We start from the raw sequence: 22,074 nt of genomic DNA on the forward strand, positions 1-22,074 counted from the left end.
TGCTTTAGACACTGTCCACTGACAGATTCTATTTTTGAGGTTAGAGGAACTGAGTACATGGGGAAGTATCTTAAACTGGAGTACCTCAACAATCGTTTCAAGTTCTACTCAGTGGTGTAACGAAACTTGAGGGGACCCCTCCTGCAAAGTACATTGAGGCCCCATGGACCCCGACAGGAGCTCTCAGGCCTTGTGCCTGCCAACAGCGCACAATGCTGGAGGGGACTTCCTGGAGCTCTCGCCCGCCATGCAGGGGTTGTGAGGGCTAATGTTATGTCACTAATTCTGTCCTACACCCCTATTGATCCAGATCAGTTTCTTCCATGTAACCAGCTACAATTACACTGAAGACACACAGAAATGTGAAAGGGGATCTAGACCCCTATCTATCAACGCCCTTCTCCATAGACACAGAATGGACAAAACCCTTTGATACATGACACCCTTGGAATTAACAAGCTTTAACCACTGTCCGCATGTCCATGAGGTATGGATGTTGAGCAACCATCTTAAACTTTACTTTCTCAAAACACATATATTAACCTATGGATGAATTTCCAACCTATAACCAACAGATCCTAGGAACTTGAGACCCCACTATTGGTATTAAACAAAATAAGAAACCAAAAACCTTTCTAGATCCCTCAAGTGAATCAAGTCAGAAGAAGCGCCCTCTAGATGATGCGTAGACCCTGACATACCTTCCAACACTTAAGCCAATAACTACAGCCTTGATATGCCACACTTTTTTTTAGCTGCAAAGAAGTCAAAACTCTGCAGCAATATAGCTTCAATATCTCTATCCATGGGATGCATCCTAGTGCGTCACTGTCTCTCGAAAGTCTGACCCTCTTCAATGTTCGGAGGGCCACCCAAGCAATCCTCTGAGCGTTAAAAGGGCTATGGCCTCCACCTTTAATGCTCTATTTAAGGCCATGCTCACTGGGCTAGAACATGCCTTCTGGAGACCAGGGCACCTGGTATGAGCACTAATCACAAGGGTATGCAAATAAGGCCAGATGACCCCTTCAAGTGGCATAGTCATTGGAATCTGGCTAAAATTCCCCTGAAGGCCAAGTTTTTTTAACCCACTGTGACCTTTGTGATCCATATCCAAGCTTAAGAGGTGCTGCGATTTAGTTAAGATTCTGTTGTTTGGAAGGCTTGGTTTTACAATGATTTTGGATATTGAAGCGCCAAACTGCAAGGGGCAACTGAACTGACATCCCACACTCTGGCTCCCCTTAGCTGCCTTCTATTTTCTGCCTATTTTCTGCTGATGGGCTGAGGAAGAGGCAAGGGATGTAAACTATATAAACAAGGGTCTGAGAGCCATCTTTATTTTGTGTTCCTGCAGTTGCCTTTATATCTCCTAAGAATATGGGCAGTAGGACAGTGCCACCAGCAGTAACACATTTCAAGCCAGGGATAGAAGTACAACAGATCTTGATCTGTTCAGAGCCACAAAAGATGCACTCAGAGACAGACAATAGGAACCAGGTGCTTATCAAGCGTTCGACCAGCTCCAACATTCGAAGGCGAGTGTGGAATAACTGGGATGCAAGAAAGGGATGCCCTTTGTGATCTATGTCCTTAAGAGATGGTTTGCATGTGTGAGAGGGTCAATCAGTTCTAGAAACAGCTAGTAGGATGAGCTAAAGCACCTTCTGTGACCCAGAGAATATGTTTTCATGCTGCTACTCATTCAACAGCTCAGAAAGGTCTCATGTTTTTTATTTGAAAAATAAATATGAACAATCTCTTGAAAACAGATCAAGCATCAGTCGTTGGCACAAACTCATGGCATTTGTTAACTATTCACCCTGCCTGTACAGTCAAGAATCTAGATGAAGCACACTAGCTAGGGCCTCCTATTTGCCAACGATTCACCCTGCCTGTGTAACATGTACCTAGATGAGGCATCCCATCCCCCGGCTTATGCATCAAACAACCAATAACCCTGCCTGTGTGCCATGTCTAGATGAAGCTCTCCACCCAGGCCTCTAACCACCATCAGTCCTGCAGTTTAACCAAGTGTCTAGATGAAACACCCCCTCTGAAAATCCCCAACCCAGGAACTGAGCATTCCTCAGCACCCACACATACCACCAAGAATACAACCACACTGACCCTTAGATCTTCTTCCATCACACAATATGCTCAGTGGATAATTCAGATCGGTACCTGGTGTTGTTTGGGTCACTATAGGCTTTCTCAATCTCCTCCATCGCTGGAAGATCTTTCCATTCTCCTGTTCCCTCCAATATCTGCCAGCGATAGGGCAAATAGTAGTGCACCTGGGCACATTTATCTGAATGAAGAACATAAGTCATTAGTTAGGGACACGGAGAAAGAAGAGTGCTAGTGTGCAGTCATTTGGGCACAAACACTATGGTGGGTGAAGAGGAAACATTTAGATATGCAGTCAGCACTGACTCCAAAGTCATAAAATAAGAAGACAACATAACAATTCCTCTTTCACTTCAGGTCCACAATGTCTGCTGGTAAAGCGGGCAGTCAAATTTGCAAAAGGCTAACAATGATATAGATATCATTGAGGCACTGGAGATTTATTTCAAATGTTGTTTTGAATCCATGTTGTTGAAACTAGTAAATACTCTAGAGCCACAGCACAACCCCGCATCTCGCTATCAACAGTAGGTCTAGCAACAAATTCTCTGCTGGTATGGAGGGCCAACAGCATCATAGCATCAAAACAAAGCCATCATCATTATTCCTCAAGAGGAAGTTGTGCAGTCTTAGTTATTTTTTAAATTTTAAACCTGGCATCTTTGGATTGTTTGTCTTCTGTATTTTCTGCTTCTGACTTTCTGTTTTGACTGTGTGCTGCATTTCGTTTTTTCTGGTTTTAGTACGCTGGGCACTTCACCACCACTGATCAGCGCTAAAGGGCATGTGCTCCCTGTGTAAATTGTGATTATGATTGGTTATCCATGAATGGCATATTTCATTTACTGGTAAGTCTCTAGTAAAGGGCACTGTGTGTGCCCTCGGCCTGTGATTCAGATGCTACTAATGGGCCTGCAGCTCTGATTGTGCCACCCACATGAGTAGCTCTGCAACCATGTCAAAGACCTGCCACTATCATTGGTGCTGCCCTGTAACCTCTCACAAGTGTAACTGTTGGGAAGAGATCGAGATTTAGAGTTTGGGGTCCCTGAACTCACAATTTAAAAATACATATTTTAAGGAAGTTGGTTTCAGGATTGTGTGTTTGAAAACGCCACTTTTAGAAAGTGGGTATTTTCTTGCTGTACCATTCTATGCCTCTGCCTGCCTGTGGAATCCACGTCTGGAGAGTGACAGTGGGGCTGTTTGTGCATTCACCCTAGGAAGTCACACAAAGCGAGCTGAGGTGTGCCCTGCATATCCTGATGGCCCATCACCAGGCTTATGAGTCTTCCTGAGCTAGATTGGTGGGAGGAGTTGTCACTGACACCTAAATAGGACTGTGCCTGTCCTCACACATAGCTGTCTCCACCCCCTCGTAATGTGTGTGGAGCCAGGCCAGGGAAAGGAAGGGTCTTGTGCACTACAAAAACTTTCCTTTGATGTTTACCTACTTTAAAGGCAGGAACTAGCATAAGTACTGGAGCTACAATAACACAACTTCAGAACACTTCTGGACTAAGAGTATGTTCTGCCTAGAAGAAGAACTAGAGAAGCTGTAGGAGGGGAACTGACACTCTGCTTGTTGATGTGTTGTGCTGGCCCACTGCTTGTTGCTTCTGCCTTGGGCAGTAAAGCACTGGTTATTGCTTACTGTATCCTGCTTTTTAAAGTTCTCCAAGGGCTTGTGTGTGCTTTCCTCTTGTTAAGAAGTCTCAGGGCCATCAGACTTCATCTGCAGCCCCTGAACTCCTCTGCTGGGAATTCTGATGTGCTAAGTGGTGCCAATTCCAGTTCTGGGCCCTTGGAGCTGGTTTTGTTGCAAAGGACTGAAGAAAATCCATGCATCCACCTCCAGCGCCTGTTTTCCTAAACAAAGCACCGCCATGTGGCTGGAAAATTAACCCATCACCGCGGTGCGGCTGAAGAATCGACACAGCGTTTGCCGTGCGGCTGAACGATGGACGCAGGCCGATTCCTGGGCATTGTGTCTATGACGTCCGAGAAACCAGCTCCCTCGCCAATGCAGGCCCTGCTGTGCGGATGAAGAAATCAACGCATCACCTCTTTGCTTCTGAAAAATTGACACAGTGCCAGTTTTGCCACCACCGCTTTGATGCAGCACGTCCAGATTTATGACGCATTGCACCTGTGCACCAAGTTCTTCATCGACGTTGCCCATCAATAAGGAACCAAGGCCGTGTGTCTAGAGACCAGCCTATCACATCCCCTCACAGTAGGAACCGATGCACCACCTCCCCTGACAGTAATGAACCAACGCATCGCCTCCACTGCTCTGCAGTAAGGAACCAACACATCACCTCCTCTGGCAGTAAGGAAATGACACATCACCTCCCCTGGGAGTAAGGAACCAAAGTATCACTTTTACAATCAGGAAAATAAATATATGCTTAGGCAGCTAAACATGCTTTTTTTGGCCCTCACACGGTATCATGTGCTGTCACCTGTATGTATACAGGTTGCCTGTGGCAGAACTTGATACAGTCACTCGTTGATTTTGTTCTTCACATTACAGTCAGAGGGTTTATAAGAGACCTACTTCCCACACTATTCTTGATGTTCGGAGCAGCATACTGAGAAACATGTGCTTGTGCCATTGGGCAGCAGCCTGAGGTGGACAAGGGGCTGGCAAGCGGGGAGTCGTTGTTTGTTTCCTGGTGGTGGGACACATGTCAATTTGAAGTTGCTATTATTGGGTAGGCTATCAATGGGTTTGGCGCTTCCATTGCTGGTTTTGGTGAGGAGGGCAGAGTGTGCTAGGTCTGAGGAGTCTGGTCCTCTATACGTATGTGGAAGTGTGGGAAACTCGTTTTAGAGTTTTGTGCCCATCCTTGTCACCACTGTGGAGCCCCAGATCACCAGTGCAATTCATGGACAGCCACACCAAGCAACTGCACCGGATTGGCACTCCCGCGACCCCAACTCCCAGTTATTACTGCATTCACAACCATCGCTGTGCATAGTGTATGTTGAGGGGCGCTCTACAGGCTGCCCTTTGTGGCCACATTGCAACATGGTGTAGCCTTCTAAAACTGCCAAATTTATGCTTGGCCGCGGCCTTGTAATCCAGGTTTCTGTAAGGAAAGTGAGTTCACCAACCAACATCATTATCATATCAAATCTCTATATTGATGTCATAACTACACTTTCACAACTGCCTTATTAGCCTTTTTGCTTTCTCACATTTGCTTAAAAATGCACCATTTGCTCTTTTTTTGACAAATTTCTCAGGGGCATGGAGTCAATTGGGGGTCGCCAGGGGTCGCAACTGTAAACCCCTCAGCAAGCATGTGCGCCCCCTGACACTTCTTTTGTGACCCCTGCTCCTAGCCTGTCATAAAATATGTGTGTGATTATGTGGTCATACAAAATTCACTTTGCATTTCCTCAGAGGCTTTCAAGCATACATTATCAGTGATTGGATGCGCGCTCTTGCCAGGGGACCAAAGGGAGTCACGATACAGATTGTCACGAGAGTCGCAACACGGAGAACCTTAGTTAATGTGCAGTACAGGAAGGAGCGGGAAATAGAAAGTTAAACTCGACCTCCCTGCAGAAGTTAGTTTCGTTTTGTCCTATATGAATTCTCCTAGTTAAAGACAGCAGGGGCAGAGACTGCTTCTCTTCCTGTATAAAATGGTGAAGTGGAGGGCAGTGATATGCGCCAGGTGATTTTGAAGCACTGAGAGAGGCCCAGTCAGACAGTCTGGGAAACTGCAAAAAGTGAAGTTCTCTGTTCATAGGAGATTAGACTGAACGTCATTGTTAATTTATTCAGAGTCACACAGGTAAACATGATCGACACAACATAAAGGGGTCAGGTGAGAGCAATATTGTGGGTTAGGATGGTGGCATAAAGGCTGCACAAAGGTGGATGGTGTAATACTCAGACAGGAATTATTCAAAAAATGGAACAGGACATCTAGGAAATGTTGAGCATCTGACAGGTGAGGAGAGATCAGCTGAGCGTGAAAGCATGAGGAAGGGTGCAGAGTAAACGTTGGCGAGTATAGATAAGAATATACAGCTTTTTGAGATTGGTCGATGGGGAGATAAATAAAAGGCGGCAAAATGAAAGAAGGTGAAGAACTGAGAGGATTTATGTGATATTAGGTGATATCAACTAGACTAGCATACTTTCCATTGTTTTATACTATTTACAATTTTTTCTGAACTCTGCATCTCAAGATACTCTCCGATTCTGCTAATGTCTTTTTGATTGGATTTGAATAACATATGTGTGCTTGTAGAGAAGTTAATTTATACCTGCATGAGATTTTCCCAACCCTTTGTGTGATGTATTAGCCTGTCTTCCTGTGTTTGCTACAGGTAAAATGTCGCGTAATGTCACTTCCTGTGATGTCATGGGATGTGTCAAAGGTCTTGTGAAGTCACTTCCTGCGACATCATCTGGGAGTCAGAGGCTATGAGATGTCACTTCCGCTACTCCTGTCTTTTTGGTGAATTGACATCCATGCTCGGGGGAGAATCCTCCAGAACCCTTTTATGACGGTCAGTCTAACAGACCTTTCAAATGTCACCAGCCGATACTGTCACTCTCTCTTCTGGGCATCACCCCCTGCAAGAAGAATGTTGACCCTGAGCACTCACTTTGGTTTCTACAAAATTTCCAGATGTGATGGAGGCAGATCTGGTTTGGATCATTTTCGTCACCTTGAGGTGAAACCACTGGAGAAGCTTCCGGCTGTGAACCTGTAGTGAGAGCAAGAGTAAAAAACAATGAAAGGGAAAGAAGCAAATAGAATTATTGAAATAAATCTGCCATAGGCCTATGGCTCCCAATTCAGATAGAGTAGATGAATGCGTAGAACATGCTTTATTCATTTCCCAGAATATGGCATGCCATCATGACCCCCATTTGGATCATGATCTCCTTGCCATCGTCGAAGAGCGAACTTCAATGCTTTTGTCTTGACCCTCACATTTGCCCAGTGTCTTGATTCCCATAATGAGGTCTTGCTCTCTTTTACTCACTAACCCTGTCATGAAGTAGAGATTTGATTACTGATGTGTCTCATGCTTCTCCCTCCAAGGGAAATATTTTCATTAATCTTGTCAATGTTTGCACTAGACATGCACTATATACCTGCCCCTGTATTGCGTATGTTTGCGAATAATGATCACTTCATTGTAACGTGTTATTGTCTTATTGGCTACTGTGTTCATTGTGTATATGTGAAGTGCCTGGTGGCCTGCAGCAATTGGAACCACATCCCCCCCACACCCACGGACCACGCACAAAACCTCACCATCATCCTGGACTCCTCACTCTCAATGAATGGCCATATCAACGCTGCTTCATCCTCCTGCTTCCACACATTCTTCCTACTTTGTAAGATCTTCAAGTGGATCCCCACTGAGCCCAGGAAAACCATCACCTATGCTCTCGGCAGCAGCAGACTACAAAGGTAGCACCCAGAATCTCCTAAAAAACTGCAGAACATCCAGAACGCCTCTGCCAGACTCATCCTGAACATCACACGCTACAGCCACATCACTGGACACCTGAGAGAACTTCGCTGGCTACCTATCAACAAAAGAATTACATTCAAGATCCTCATGCAAGCCTACAAAGCCCTCCACAATGCCGGACCTGCATACCTCAACCACCACCTCTCCTTCTACACTACTACCAGACAACTCCGCTCCGCCAAACTGGCCCTGTGGAAATGTACCTTTTTAGGGGTACACTGGTGCATGGTCACCCTTTTGTCCACGGATTCAAAGACCAACAAAATAGAGATCAGCACTGGAGTTTGGAATAATTAACAAGTTTATTAATCACTCAGGAGTGGGACCACATCCACACAGCACTCTCAAGTGTTGCCTGAGGTAATACACTGAAGTCACAGAAAACAGCGTTTATACAGGTTTTCTGCAGTGTAAGCATGTAAACAGAAAAAGGGAGAACGAGCTTTAGAAATAGTTTTCAGCAAACAAGGGCAGATGAATAACCACTTGGTCAGCAAAGTGGGAGGGTGAGCAGGCGTACTTATAGCAGCAGTAAATGTTTGACAGTTAACACATGAGACCAGGTGCTCTGGCAGCTACAAACTCTCAGCACGTACATTGCTTTTAGCTGAGTCAGGAAGTCAACTAAATGAGATAGCACAGGCAGAGTGAAAAGACAAAAGAATTACGAAGGAAACTTAAATGGACACCACAGCCAAAATGGCTGTTGCTTATGTCAAGTAAAATATTACACGTTTTCCAAAGCCCTGGCCACCATCCCCCGGATCTGCAAGACCACAGCTGGAGGAAGATCCTTCTCCTACCTCGCTGTGAAGACCTGGAATTCGGCACCTTAGGCAATCACCATAGCTGCCGTAATTCAGGAAGGACCTCAAGACCTGGCTCTTTACCTGAAGCGCAGATCCACCTTATGGGTGAGTAGCCACGCTGTATAATATACTGATTGATTGATTGAAGTGCTCTGATTACCCTTGTATGTGTCATATAAAATTATACAAATACAATAAATTCATGCCTTTAAAACAACCTGTTCCACTGACTCTACAGTCCCACGGCCCCTACTCTGCCATTCCATGTATGCCCTATGCATTCATATTACTGTACTCCCATGGTTTCCGCTTCCCTGGAACCCCAGCTAGGAATGACTCTGCTAAACTGCAGCCCAGGCATTTATGACTTGTATTCAGTATTAGTGTAGCACTTTTTCACCACCTGCAAAAAAGCTCTCTCTCTCATGAGAAAACCCTACGTATTAGGCTTCAAATCTCCTAGCGAACACTAAAAAAGCTTAAAAGTACCACAGAGTCATACACATTTTTAGTCAGAGTAGTTCGGGAGCAAAAACCGTACCCTGATATTTTAGAAACACCCAAAAATTCAGAAACCACAAAATTTTCCTCACTAGAAATAACTGCGCAAAAAGGCACGCTCCCTGACATCAGTTTAGCAGAGAATCAAAATAAGTAACTGGGACCACTCAATAATTGAGTTCTAGATCAGAGAAAAAGTAAGTTTTTTTATTACAGAAAAATCTCAAAATCAAGCAGTACATAATAGATGCAAAGTTATACAAAATAGTTAGAAATCAGGAATTATTCTGAGTCTCAATCAGCACCAAAATCAGTGAGAAAATTAAAAGCATTTCTATTTACATCAAGGAAAGCTCAAATATCTTCTGGCTCATCTCCAAAATCAAGGGGTTCTTATTACAAAGTTTTGCATAACCAGTTAGTTACCAATCAATCCCAAATTACCCTGTGGATCACTGGGGTATAGGTTCTTGTATGTTGGATGCTCTACTCCCTTGAAGACTTCCAGGTGACCAGTGAGCAGTGAGGCCAAGGATGATGCAAATATTGCATATGAGTAATGCTGAAAGGCCAGGCAGTGCCTTTCTCCTTGTTGCCCTGACGTAAGCCTCAGGCCTGAAACATTTGGACTGCAAGATCTGTGTGTGCTTTGTGGTTGCTAAAACCCATCCAAAGACTGCAAAACCTAATCCACAAAACTGTGAAAACTAACCACAAAGGTATATTCTCCATCAGAATATTTGCTGCAGGGGTAGCATACACATTACACAGCCCCTGAAGCAGGGGTACAGTCTTAAACACTGCTCTTGCCTCTGAAGAGTTCAAGCCATGAGTATCTTGACTCACGAGCTTAGCAGGTACTTTTCTGACATTCACTGTTATGTAACAACAAAATACCTGATATTTCCACAACGCCAGAAAACTTCTAGATTGCCTAATTCGAGTTTGTTCCCATGTTACACAAATCCAGTTGTCACAATGGCCGTATATTTCAATGTGTGATGTAGCGTTATCTGAAATCCTGAAAAAGACAGTATGAGTGGTCATTAGTGTGATATTTATTGCACCTGATAAAAGCCGACTATACCGATCGGGAATTTATCTGGTGAGATAAATACCACCCAGTTACGAGTTTTTGGGGCATAACGTTGATTTTGGTGCTTAATGTACCAAAATCTTGCTTCCTGCACCAAAATCTGTATGTTCCAGTAAACAGAGGGCGTTTTTCCCCACATAAATACCAACAGGTTTGACCTGCTGATATTGGTCTATAAAACACTGAGATCCTCATTTACTATACTTTGACACACGGCAGCCCAGTCAGTCTTCCTGCTGAGCTGCCATACATCAAATTATAAGAGCAGGAAAGTGCCATATCTACGCAGGCAACCTTCTGCCATGGTGGAGGGTGCCTGCGTTGCAGGGATGATTGTTTATGTGCGGGCAGGGACACCTTCCTGCGAATAAACAATCATTAAAGGTGCTTTGCTCCTTCTACAGAGAGACCAACAAATGAGGAGAAATAAAAGTATTTCACTCCGTTGCGCCACTCCTATGCCTCGCCTGGGGAGGTGAAGGATTCTGATGCATTCCCAGGTTTACAACATTTTGCAAATCTAGGAATGTGTCAGGTTCCCTGGATGTTGAGTGAAAACACCCAAAGCAACACCTATGGGACGCCCCTTTCACGCAGAGTAATGCATGAAAGGGATCCATATTTACAAAGCCATGAAAAGTCACGGAGGGTGATTCTATGTGATGTTCTAAATGTGGGCAGGCACACTGCACCGCTGATGCGTCTAAAAAAGTGTTATAACGGCAGCGGCCCATATTTACGATCTATGTGGTAATCGGAATTACTGCACATATTGCAATTATTTGGGCCCATCATAATGAGTGGTTAAATAGGTAATGTGTTTTACTTGAGCTAACACAACAGCTATCTATTTGCAAAAAAACATAAAACCACAACTCCCTACATGCCCTTGGTTCAGCATTTAAAAGAGCAGCTGATCTTAAGCTTAAACCCTGTGAAAGTAGTAGGAATGCTGGAAACAAATTTCACCCTGTTAAACAGTTAAGAGATTACAATTTACGATATGATTGTTATAAATAAGTTGAGAAATTGTAATGTGTAATGCTAAAATTATCTAGAATCAGAAAAAAAAACATGTTATACACACAGGTGTGTGCTCATCTTATCAGATGACCAAGGGAAGTCTATAAATGAGAACTCATTCATCTAATATTTGAAAAAAAAGAATGAAAAGTCATAAAAATGTTTTAAGATCAACCCCCTTGAACTGATTCCATTGTTGGAAGTAGTCAAAGAGAGGCATTACCTGATCAGTGGCAAACACTATTGAATACATGTAATGTTGATTTGATTAGAGGCATTGACTCTTACATTTCTAAAAATAAGTAAGAGGCATAACAATATCTGCTCCCTCGGTTTAATTAAATATTAGGAATGAGTCAATAAAGCAATCATGGAGTTCTAGCAGCAGCTTTGGTGACTCGTGAGGAACAGATGTGCTACTGAGGAATATGACTTGTGATGCCCGCGTTGTTAAGGTTGTTTCCCGCTACTGAGACATTACAGTTCTAGGGTCTAAATAATAAATAAAAATTGTCTTAATCCAACCATCAGAAGGAACTCTTTTGATTTATTAAGGAGTTTTACAATCAACCAACCTTAACACTACAGTTGAATGCTCACAGTAATTGTCCAATAACACTTTATTAGCAATATTTTGAAAATGTGCAGATATCACTAATCGTTAATAGGAAGTTGTAATGTGAACCCCTGAAGAAAAGAGGGATTGTTTTTTAACAATATGAAATTAGTGGTAGTTACCTCTCCTCTTCCTAAAAGAAAACATCCTTCGACCTCTTTGATGTGAGTAATTCTCCCCATGCTGCAAATCATCCCTTCACCTCCTAGTCACTGGAGAGGACAGTCATTAATCATCTGAAAGCAAAGATTAATGATCCACTTGACCCAATAACAAAGGGAGAGTGAAAGAAAATTACAATAAAGAGACCATACCACACACCTTCCAGATCATAGTGACTACAATAGCACTTTTCTGCTCCTCTTCAGGAGTGGGAGTAAGTAGTGCTATGATAACATTCCTACCATGCTGCTCATCTTAAGGTAAAGAGCAACATTTTACGTACAATGAGCAGTAAGATGGGAACGTGATCTCGCAGGCGCATCATCTTAGCTTCTAAGACGACCTTTTATATGCGATGGCCAGTAAAATAGGAATGTGGTCTATGATGTGTCTCATCTTACGTAAAAGGGTGACCTTCTACAACAGATGAGTTGTACCGTAAGAATGTGATCATAGGTTTATTTACAGCCAAACCTGTGGAAAAACCACTTGTTGCTGCTACTGGATGCAATACAAGTGTGTTTTCGTTGTCACAGAGGGTCAGACTCTGGACTTATAACTGTCCTGACTGAACTATGGTACCTGTTCAGTCATGATGTGTTGATGTTTTAGTCTTGGCCACTCAAACCTGTTCCACAAAAATTGATCTTTCAAGAATGTAGTTATGGACCACTTTTACTTACTTGTGTGTGACTATCAACTTTGTGTTGAATAATTGTTTTCACAAAGCGTGCCCAGAGCTATTTACCCACTTCCAATTTTTGTTAAGCTAAATTATCGATTTGCACATTCTGTTACTGACACACTTAACGTTATCATTCAAAACGGAACATCTGACCTAACTATAACTACATAGTGGCGACTTGACAGAGAACAGATAAATATGGGAAATATGTCATTGTAAACTAAGAAGTATGGGTTTTATCATCACAATGACTGCCTCCTAACCACTGTCAGGGTCGCTAGCATTATGCAGCAAAAACAAAAAACGGACGGCATGTCTCTGAAAGTGAAGTTTTCATCCATTTGAGATAGAAATGTTTTTTGTTAAATCTTGGGTTGGCGTACATTTGGGATGTAATGTTAAAAAGTTAGAGACTTTTCCCCTGACATCTTGTGCATTCTTCTTTCTTTTTATAGCTCTCTGAAGATTGCAATAATCAATGTTTATTCTCGACCAGTGAGTCAGAGACATACCTCTCAGACGCTCGACTGCCTCACTACATTTCTCCACACTATACCAGAGAATTGCTATGTAATTATAGGCAGAGAATTTAACTGTCAAGTCGAGCCCCTGAATGGCATCACTACAACCATTACAAGTGAGGAAGACTCGGTTTGGTCAATCCCAGAAACTAACATCCAGCCAACACGGCCATGGAGCCCCTTAGTATTACAGATTAATGCAGTTATACTTAGTCACTCACTAAGGGCCTGTAACGGCTGATTCCCCTCCGATAGCCCTGGGACTTTTAATAGGCCGGGACAGGCATCTATAATAGATTACATCTTGGCAGATGTCCGATTATGGTATAAGACTATGAATTGTACAGTTAGCTCCCGTCAGGAAAGCGATCCTAACCCACTGGCCCTAGAAATAGTCTTTCCCGTGCCTAAGGACCTCCATAGCACATCTTCACACCCCACCCCAAACCTAGTATCGACCGAAGGAGGGAGGAGGGTACGCTGTTTTTTTTTTGCACAATCAACGGACAAATTGGCTACTTTATACCAACAAATTGCCCCCTTTTTAGAAGTTGCGTTTTGATTGTCCATAGCTGGTTGTGGCTCTGCATTACAATTGGCGATGGAAAAAACCCACCAGGATTTGCTCTCCACATTGGCACAATTGTTTTATAATAGTGATAAGTCCAGGCTGAATCCCAAACCCAAGCACCCATGGTACAATGAATCATGCAGGTAAGCCAAGCAGGCTCTACTAATTTTTATTAAAAACGACTGACAAACCACGAATAAAGGAAGCCAGGGTCCAATATAAGAAAATCATAGCTGGAGCAACAACCAATTGGGAAATAGATAAATGGAAAGCAACAAAAATAGCCTTAGATAACCATGATATGCAAGCCTTCTGGAATCTAGTCAAGACAGGGAAATCTGAAGGCCAATCAGCTATTGGAACAAATTTGGGGGAAGAAGTCTGGAGATCTTACTTTAAAACCTTATATTCGAGGACTGTAGAAGAAGCTGAAGAAGCTGAAGATGATAGGGAAGTATTAGCTACCCTAGAAGTAAATCCCCCAAATTCGAACGCTCCCCTTTATACAAAGGAGATCACAGTGGCTCTGGGTAACCTACTTCCAGCAAAAGCATCTGGGCTAGATAGGATCCTTGGTGATCTATTCTGATCTGAACAAGTAGTCTGGGCACCCTACTTATGGTCATTATTTAATGCCATTCTACAAGGCATGGCGCTGCCGCCGAGCTGGGCAGGGGCAGAAATCATTCCTATTTATAAAAAAGGTACACCACTCAACCCAGCAAACTATCGACCAATAAGCCTCATAGATGTTACCCGAAAAAGTTTTGCCCGTGTGCTTCTGGGCCGTCTGCAATCCAGGATAGAAGAGAACAATGTATTAACACCTTTACAAGCTGGATTTAGGGCCAAGACCTCGATTATCGACCAGATCTTTAGATTGCAACTGATCCATTGGAAAAAGGTGGTTTTAGAGGGTGGCAGCCTCTATCTCACATTTGTGGATCTTAAATCTGCATTTGACATGGTTCCGCGAGATCAGCTATGGAGCATACTCCTCAATATGGGAGTACCAAATTATCTTTGCCACCAGCTGAAACGTCTGCACCAAGACAATTACGCGAGAATAAGATATGGTAAAAAAGGTGAATTGACCGCTCCCTTTCCTGTAGAGAAAGGGGTGAGACAGGGATGTGTCTTGGCCCCGACACTGTTCTCCCTTTTTTTAAATGGCTTAATCGGATCCTTACTAGCAGGAAAAGACATAGACGCCTGAGGTTGGTGAACCGCAAAATTCCAGCACTTATGTTTGCGGACGATACGCTGCTACTCTCTAAATCACCCATGGGTATGCAGTGGGTACTCGAGGAATTCAGTGATTTTTGCAGGAAGAGGGGATTGGAGATTTATCTCCCAAAAACAAAATACATGGTTTTCCATGCTAATATGACCAATTGCCCACACCCTCAATTGGACGGCAGGGCCCTAGAGAGGGTGTCCATTTTTGATTATCTGGGGATTACACTTAACGATAAGATGCACTGGGGGACACAAGTAAAAGAAGCTAATTTAAAATTGATTCAGTCTACAGGGGGCATTTTAAAAATACATACAAATTGCTCTCAGAAAGTGACAGGCCCACCAGCAGAAATTTACAAAATACAGGCTAGGGGAGCTTCACTATACGGGGCAGAACTATGGGGTCATTGCCCACCAACTCCGCTATCCATGGCAGAAAATCTATTTCTCAGGCAATTGCTGGGCCTCCTTAAGAGCACTCCACTAACACCACTTAGGATGGACTTGGGGATTGGTTCCATAGCCGATGTAGTCGCCTGTAGACCACTTCTATATTGGTGCCGCCTCTGGAGCACACCAGAGTTAGTCAACTACAGAGAGGAATTGAAGGATGTCATGACCCTTCTGGGCGCAGGGAACTTACCATGGGTAGTCCATATTAGGAATTCTTGCCAGGCACTGAGGAGGGCAAACATGTGGTCAACACCCGAAGAGATCTGCCCCACAATTCCCAAAAAGGCTTTACTCGCCTCCTATAGAGAATATAAATTGGCCCAATTATGCCAGAGGACCAATTCAAGTAGCTTGACCTCCAGGTTTCTGGATTTCAAACAGCAATACAAGTTGGAGCTGGCACTTGATAGTATCCAACCACTCCTGGCAAAGAAACTGTTCCTCCAATTTAGACACGGGGCGCTTCCGCTTCAAGCATTTACCAATAACTGGTAGGGAGCACTCAAACTAGACTGCCCAGGGTGCGATACAGTTGAAGAAACAGACCTACATGTTCTTTTCTTCTGCCGCGCCTATAATAGGCCAAGGTCCAAGTGGGTGTTCCAGCTCTGCAGAAATTTGGGGATTACTCAACATACTGAGGTCTTTAGGCTCCTCAAATACGAAACAGACACACTATTTGTGTTTGCTATTTCCAGGTTTCTTTATGCGATGTGGTGCATTCGTAGGGGCATTTTGAAGAAAAAGAATTTAGAAAATCCTTAGCTCCCATTGCCCATTAAATATGTTGTTATGTTATGCCTGCACATTTTAATTGCTTGAATATTGTTCCGTAAATTCTTTTCTCTTGGGTTGTTTTCTTCCCTAAACGTTCTATATCTCAATCGTTCTTAAACATGTTTTTTAATATATGCCTTTGGGCTATCAGTTAAAGCTAGAAGCTTTTTTATGTACCAACTGATCTGAGTTTTATGTATGTTAATGCAACGGCAATCATTAATAACATGGGATATTGAAACCCCTCTTGTTGTGAAGTAGAATATACATCCACTGTTGAATATTGCCTGCACTATTTTAGTACTAAGAACTGCAAAGAGGGAGTGCAGTCAATGCTGAGCCAGAAAACCTTGCACAATCTGGACTCGCACTTTTAGTTCTATGATGACATTTTATTCTAACATCTGTTCTTTTATTATTGTATGAAATGTATTTGTATCATTTTACGTGCTTTTATGGCCATATGGCCGAAATAAAGCTTTCTTTGACTGACTGACTAAATCTGAAAGTCATGCAAATCATGTTAGCTACATGATTATGGGCCTGATTATGATGTCAGGCGGACTCAAGTCTGCCTGACATCACAGCGGTCTCAGGACCGAATAACCCCGGTCGGCAGTCCCAACACCGCCATTAGAATGCGACCGCATATGGTACGGTCACATACTCTCATTTCTCTATGGGAGCTTATGCTGCCGCCGTACACCAGCCATAGCACAAGCTCCCATAAAGAAATGGGTACTTTTGTTAATCCCTGCACCGCGAGGCCTCTGTGGCAAGGGGGTCCTGCTAACGGCCTCCAAAGTCACTTTCCGATCGGCTTTTCATGTCGGAAAGCCTAGCATGAAAAGCCTGTCGGAAACCGACATCATAATCCCTACGGGGTAAGCACCTACACAAAAGAGAAAAATTCCCAATAGAATGGTTTTGATTAATTCTTTGAGCAATTAATTTGTGCAAGTCATTTAGTAAGCACACTCAAAGCATGCCATCTGTCTTAAAATGACTTACTACATTAGCACCAGCTAGCTATCAGGGTGAGAAAAGCTTTAAAAACAAACACCTCTCTCTTAGGTTATGTATGGGATTAATCTAGGGGCAAAAGGCTCCAACAACCAATTCACATATTCACTATTTTTGTTAAAGAGATACCCCCAAAACAGGTATGTTCCGAGATAGGAGAGTCTTAAACTTGTGGACAGTGATATTGGCTGGCCTGGGAGTTAGGTGTTGGTGGGCACCAAGTTAACGTGCAGGATGGCTGAGAAGACATGAATACTCAGAAGACGTGGACCTGGAGAGTGATGAGCCAGGTATGAGAGGAGAGAAGGAACCTAGTGCTGCGGAAATGGATTGAAGAGTATTAGGACATTAGTACGTGGCCTTTGAAGGGAGGTATCTGTAGGCTATTATGAGAAGTTTAATGACGAGAAGTAGAAGGGGAAAATGGAGGACAAAAATAGACTTTTACAGACTCAGCCATGCAGCTCTATGTTATACTGCTCGAAGGGATCCCAGATGAAAGATATAATCAGTTGATATTACAGAGTAAATTCTAATTTTGGGGGTTAGGTATTACAAAGAAAGATATGATAATTTCCAGAACCCCTTGTAACCAGTAGATCTCTACTTGTCTTGCTTCTTTACCTTTTTTGTTGCTTTTCGCAGTCTCTTTTTGAGCCACGCTGCATTGGTGCTTGCGTATCAGCTGTATGTTTTGGGCAATCTCTTCGCTCAGCCCATGCATCTGCAGCACACGCATGTTGCTGGGGTCCAGCAGGTTGTGAGATCTACTGCACTTGGAACTCCGACACTTGCCCCGGACAAAGAATCCACAGACATGGAGTCCTTTGCAACTTGCTCCCTTCGTGCAGAAGGTGTCCTTCATCTCACTCGGGTATTCCTTACACTCCTTTAGTGGGAGAGAATGAAAAAACTTGTCTTCAACAAGTATAACACAGATTTACCCTCAGATAGTGACATCATAAAAATCTAAAACAGTGGTTCCCAAAATGTGTGCCTTGGCTCCCTGGGGAGCCGTCAAAACTAGCCAGGGAAGCCACACACACCAAGCATTTGAATGCATTTAATGTTGAACGGTTTGTTGGCTTCAGTTAAACTAATTAGATGTAACAGCATGATGTGGATGATTTGTAAGTGACAAGCATAAATCTGGAAACATAGGGCTTAATTGGTGGCATGCCGAGGGAGATGACATCCATATTTTACTGGATCACCACGTTCCAACACTCCCAAAGTAAGTGGAAGAAACCAATTTTATTTTGTTAGACTCATTGATAGATTAGGTTTCTTCCAAATGCATTGTATACCAATGCAAGTTCTCAGGAAAGTAAAGTTGTTCTGTCTCTCAAACACACTTCGGGCCCGATTCCAATGCAATTAGGAATGGCTCTGCCTAACCACATCGGAACTGCTCGTTCAGATTCCTTTTCGACCGAGCCATCCCGATGGGCTCGGTCAGAAAGGAATCCGACTCGGTTTTCCAGATGGCTTCTGATGGGCTTGGAGAGCCTCTTCGCCATCCGGAAACCCTTCAGTACTCTCCCGGCCGGCTCTTTCAGGCCGAGGGAGTACGATGCCAGTTTCCCCCTGCCTTTCTGTGCCTGCCACAGGGTGCAGGGATGAACTGCATCTCTGCACTAAATGATGCGAGCATGCATTCCGTTCAGAGTGCATGCTCCAATTGTTAAGTATAGAAGTGCACTCGAACAGGGGTCGGTCGACTCCTACTTGCAGGTCTGGAACCGACTCCGGTCGGTCCAAAATCGGAATCGGCCCCTAAGTGTTTTTAAATATTCACATGTGTACTTTAACCATAGGTACTTCCAGAACATATTTCTGTCAGCATAAACAACCGCAATGGACCGCACTCCGGGCTGACGAGCCTTGGATCTGCACCTGCGCGCCATGAGAGGTACTTGACCTGTTTTAATTACATTTTGGCAGTCCACACGGCACCCCTTTACACTGACCTGCTCCCTGCTGACGAGAGGCAACTACCTCGAAACACGTGTCCAGGGATGGCTAACGCAACACATACTGTTCTTTATACATCGTGGCATAGGCGTACCCGCCGTCGCCACTACATTTACCACAGTCCTTTGGGGCAACTTGCTGGTGTGACGAGCAGTGTGCGACCAACCTTTGCACAATTTATTATGGCTCCCTTGAGCCAACGGGCTGACGAGCCTTGGATCTGCACCTGCGCGCCATGAGAGGTACTTGACCTGTTTTAATTACATTTTGGCAGTCCACACGGCACCCCTTTACACTGACCTGCTCCCTGCTGACGAGAGGCAACTACCTCGAAACACGTGTCCAGGGATGGCTAACGCAACACATACTGTTCTTTATACATCGTGGCATAGGCGTACCCGCCGTCGCCACTACATTTACCACAGTCCTTTGGGGCAACTTGCTGGTGTGACGAGCAGTGTGCGACCAACCTTTGCACAATTTATTATGGCTCCCTTGAGCCAACGGGCTGACGAGCCTTGGATCTGCACCTGCGCGCCATGAGAGGTACTTGACCTGTTTTAATTACATTTTGGCAGTCCACACGGCACCCCTTTACACTGACCTGCTCCCTGCTGACGAGAGGCAACTACCTCGAAACACGTGTCCAGGGATGGCTAACGCAACACATACTGTTCTTTATACATCGTGGCATAGGCGTACCCGCCGTCGCCACTACATTTACCACAGTCCTTTGGGGCAACTTGCTGGTGTGACGAGCAGTGTGCGACCAACCTTTGCACAATTTATTATGGCTCCCTTGAGCCAACGGGCTGACGAGCCTTGGATCTGCACCTGCGCGCCATGAGAGGTACTTGACCTGTTTTAATTACATTTTGGCAGTCCACACGGCACCCCTTTACACTGACCTGCTCCCTGCTGACGAGAGGCAACTACCTCGAAACACGTGTCCAGGGATGGCTAACGCAACACATACTGTTCTTTATACATCGTGGCATAGGCGTACCCGCCGTCGCCACTACATTTACCACAGTGCTTTGGGGCAACTTGCTGGTGTGACGAGCAGTGTGCGACCAACCTTTGCACAATTTATTATGGCTCCCTTGAGCCAACGGGCTGACGAGCCTTGGATCTGCACCTGCGCGCCATGAGAGGTACTTGACCTGTTTTAATTACATTTTGGCAGTCCACACGGCACCCCTTTACACTGACCTGCTCCCTGCTGACGAGAGGCAACTACCTCGAAACACGTGTCCAGGGATGGCTAACGCAACACATACTGTTCTTTATACATCGTGGCATAGGCGTACCCGCCGTCGCCACTACATTTACCACAGTCCTTTGGGGCAACTTGCTGGTGTGACGAGCAGTGTGCGACCAACCTTTGCACAATTTATTATGGCTCCCTTGAGCCAACGGGCTGACGAGCCTTGGATCTGCACCTGCGCGCCATGAGAGATACTTGACCTGTTTTAATTACATTTTGGCAGTCCACACGGCACCCCTTTACACTGACCTGCTCCCTGCTGACGAGAGGCAACTACCTCGAAACACGTGTCCAGGGATGGCTAACGCAACACATACTGTTCTTTATACATCGTGGCATAGGCGTACCCGCCGTCGCCACTACATTTACCACAGTCCTTTGGGGCAACTTGCTGGTGTGACGAGCAGTGTGCGACCAACCTTTGCACAATTTATTATGGCTCCCTTGAGCCAACGGGCTGACGAGCCTTGGATCTGCACCTGCGCGCCATGAGAGGTACTTGACCTGTTTTAATTACATTTTGGCAGTCCACACGGCACCCCTTTACACTGACCTGCTCCCTGCTGACGAGAGGCAACTACCTCGAAACACGTGTCCAGGGATGGCTAACGCAACACATACTGTTCTTTATACATCGTGGCATAGGCGTACCCGCCGTCGCCACTACATTTACCACAGTCCTTTGGGGCAACTTGCTGGTGTGACGAGCAGTGTGCGACCAACCTTTGCACAATTTATTATGGCTCCCTTGAGCCAACGGGCTGACGAGCCTTGGATCTGCACCTGCGCGCCATGAGAGGTACTTGACCTGTTTTAATTACATTTTGGCAGTCCACACGGCACCCCTTTACACTGACCTGCTCCCTGCTGACGAGAGGCAACTACCTCGAAACACGTGTCCAGGGATGGCTAACGCAACACATACTGTTCTTTATACATCGTGGCATAGGCGTACCCGCCGTCGCCACTACATTTACCACAGTCCTTTGGGGCAACTTGCTGGTGTGACGAGCAGTGTGCGACCAACCTTTGCACAATTTATTATGGCTCCCTTGAGCCAACGGGCTGACGAGCCTTGGATCTGCACCTGCGCGCCATGAGAGGTACTTGACCTGTTTTAATTACATTTTGGCAGTCCACACGGCACCCCTTTACACTGACCTGCTCCCTGCTGACGAGAGGCAACTACCTCGAAACACGTGTCCAGGGATGGCTAACGCAACACATACTGTTCTTTATACATCGTGGCATAGGCGTACCCGCCGTCGCCACTACATTTACCACAGTCCTTTGGGGCAACTTGCTGGTGTGACGAGCAGTGTGCGACCAACCTTTGCACAATTTATTATGGCTCCCTTGAGCCAACGGGCTGACGAGCCTTGGATCTGCACCTGCGCGCCATGAGAGGTACTTGACCTGTTTTAATTACATTTTGGCAGTCCACACGGCACCCCTTTACACTGACCTGCTCCCTGCTGACGAGAGGCAACTACCTCGAAACACGTGTCCAGGGATGGCTAACGCAACACATACTGTTCTTTATACATCGTGGCATAGGCGTACCCGCCGTCGCCACTACATTTACCACAGTCCTTTGGGGCAACTTGCTGGTGTGACGAGCAGTGTGCGACCAACCTTTGCACAATTTATTATGGCTCCCTTGAGCCAACGGGCTGACGAGCCTTGGATCTGCACCTGCGCGCCATGAGAGGT

The 22,074-nt window shown here is 44.8% G+C and overlaps 1 protein-coding gene across 2 annotated transcripts in view; it reads right to left on the bottom strand.

Moving 5' to 3' along the window:
* Positions 1-22,074, bottom strand: part of LOC146854287 (protein mono-ADP-ribosyltransferase PARP12-like) — a 271,064-nt gene that overhangs the window by 122,764 nt on the left and 126,226 nt on the right. For both annotated transcript variants that reach the window (XM_085652068.1, XM_085652067.1), the window contains 3 exons: positions 17,745-18,009; positions 6,763-6,864; positions 2,185-2,311 (listed from right to left, as the gene is read on the bottom strand). In XM_085652068.1, the coding sequence (XP_085508194.1) occupies positions 2,185-2,311; positions 6,763-6,864; positions 17,745-18,009 (494 nt within the window). The remainder of the gene's footprint in view (positions 1-2,184; positions 2,312-6,762; positions 6,865-17,744; positions 18,010-22,074) is intronic.

Source organism: Triturus cristatus, chromosome 4_1, assembly GCF_964204655.1.
Source record: "Triturus cristatus chromosome 4_1, aTriCri1.1, whole genome shotgun sequence".
Classification (NCBI taxonomy): Eukaryota; Metazoa; Chordata; class Amphibia; order Caudata; family Salamandridae; genus Triturus; species Triturus cristatus.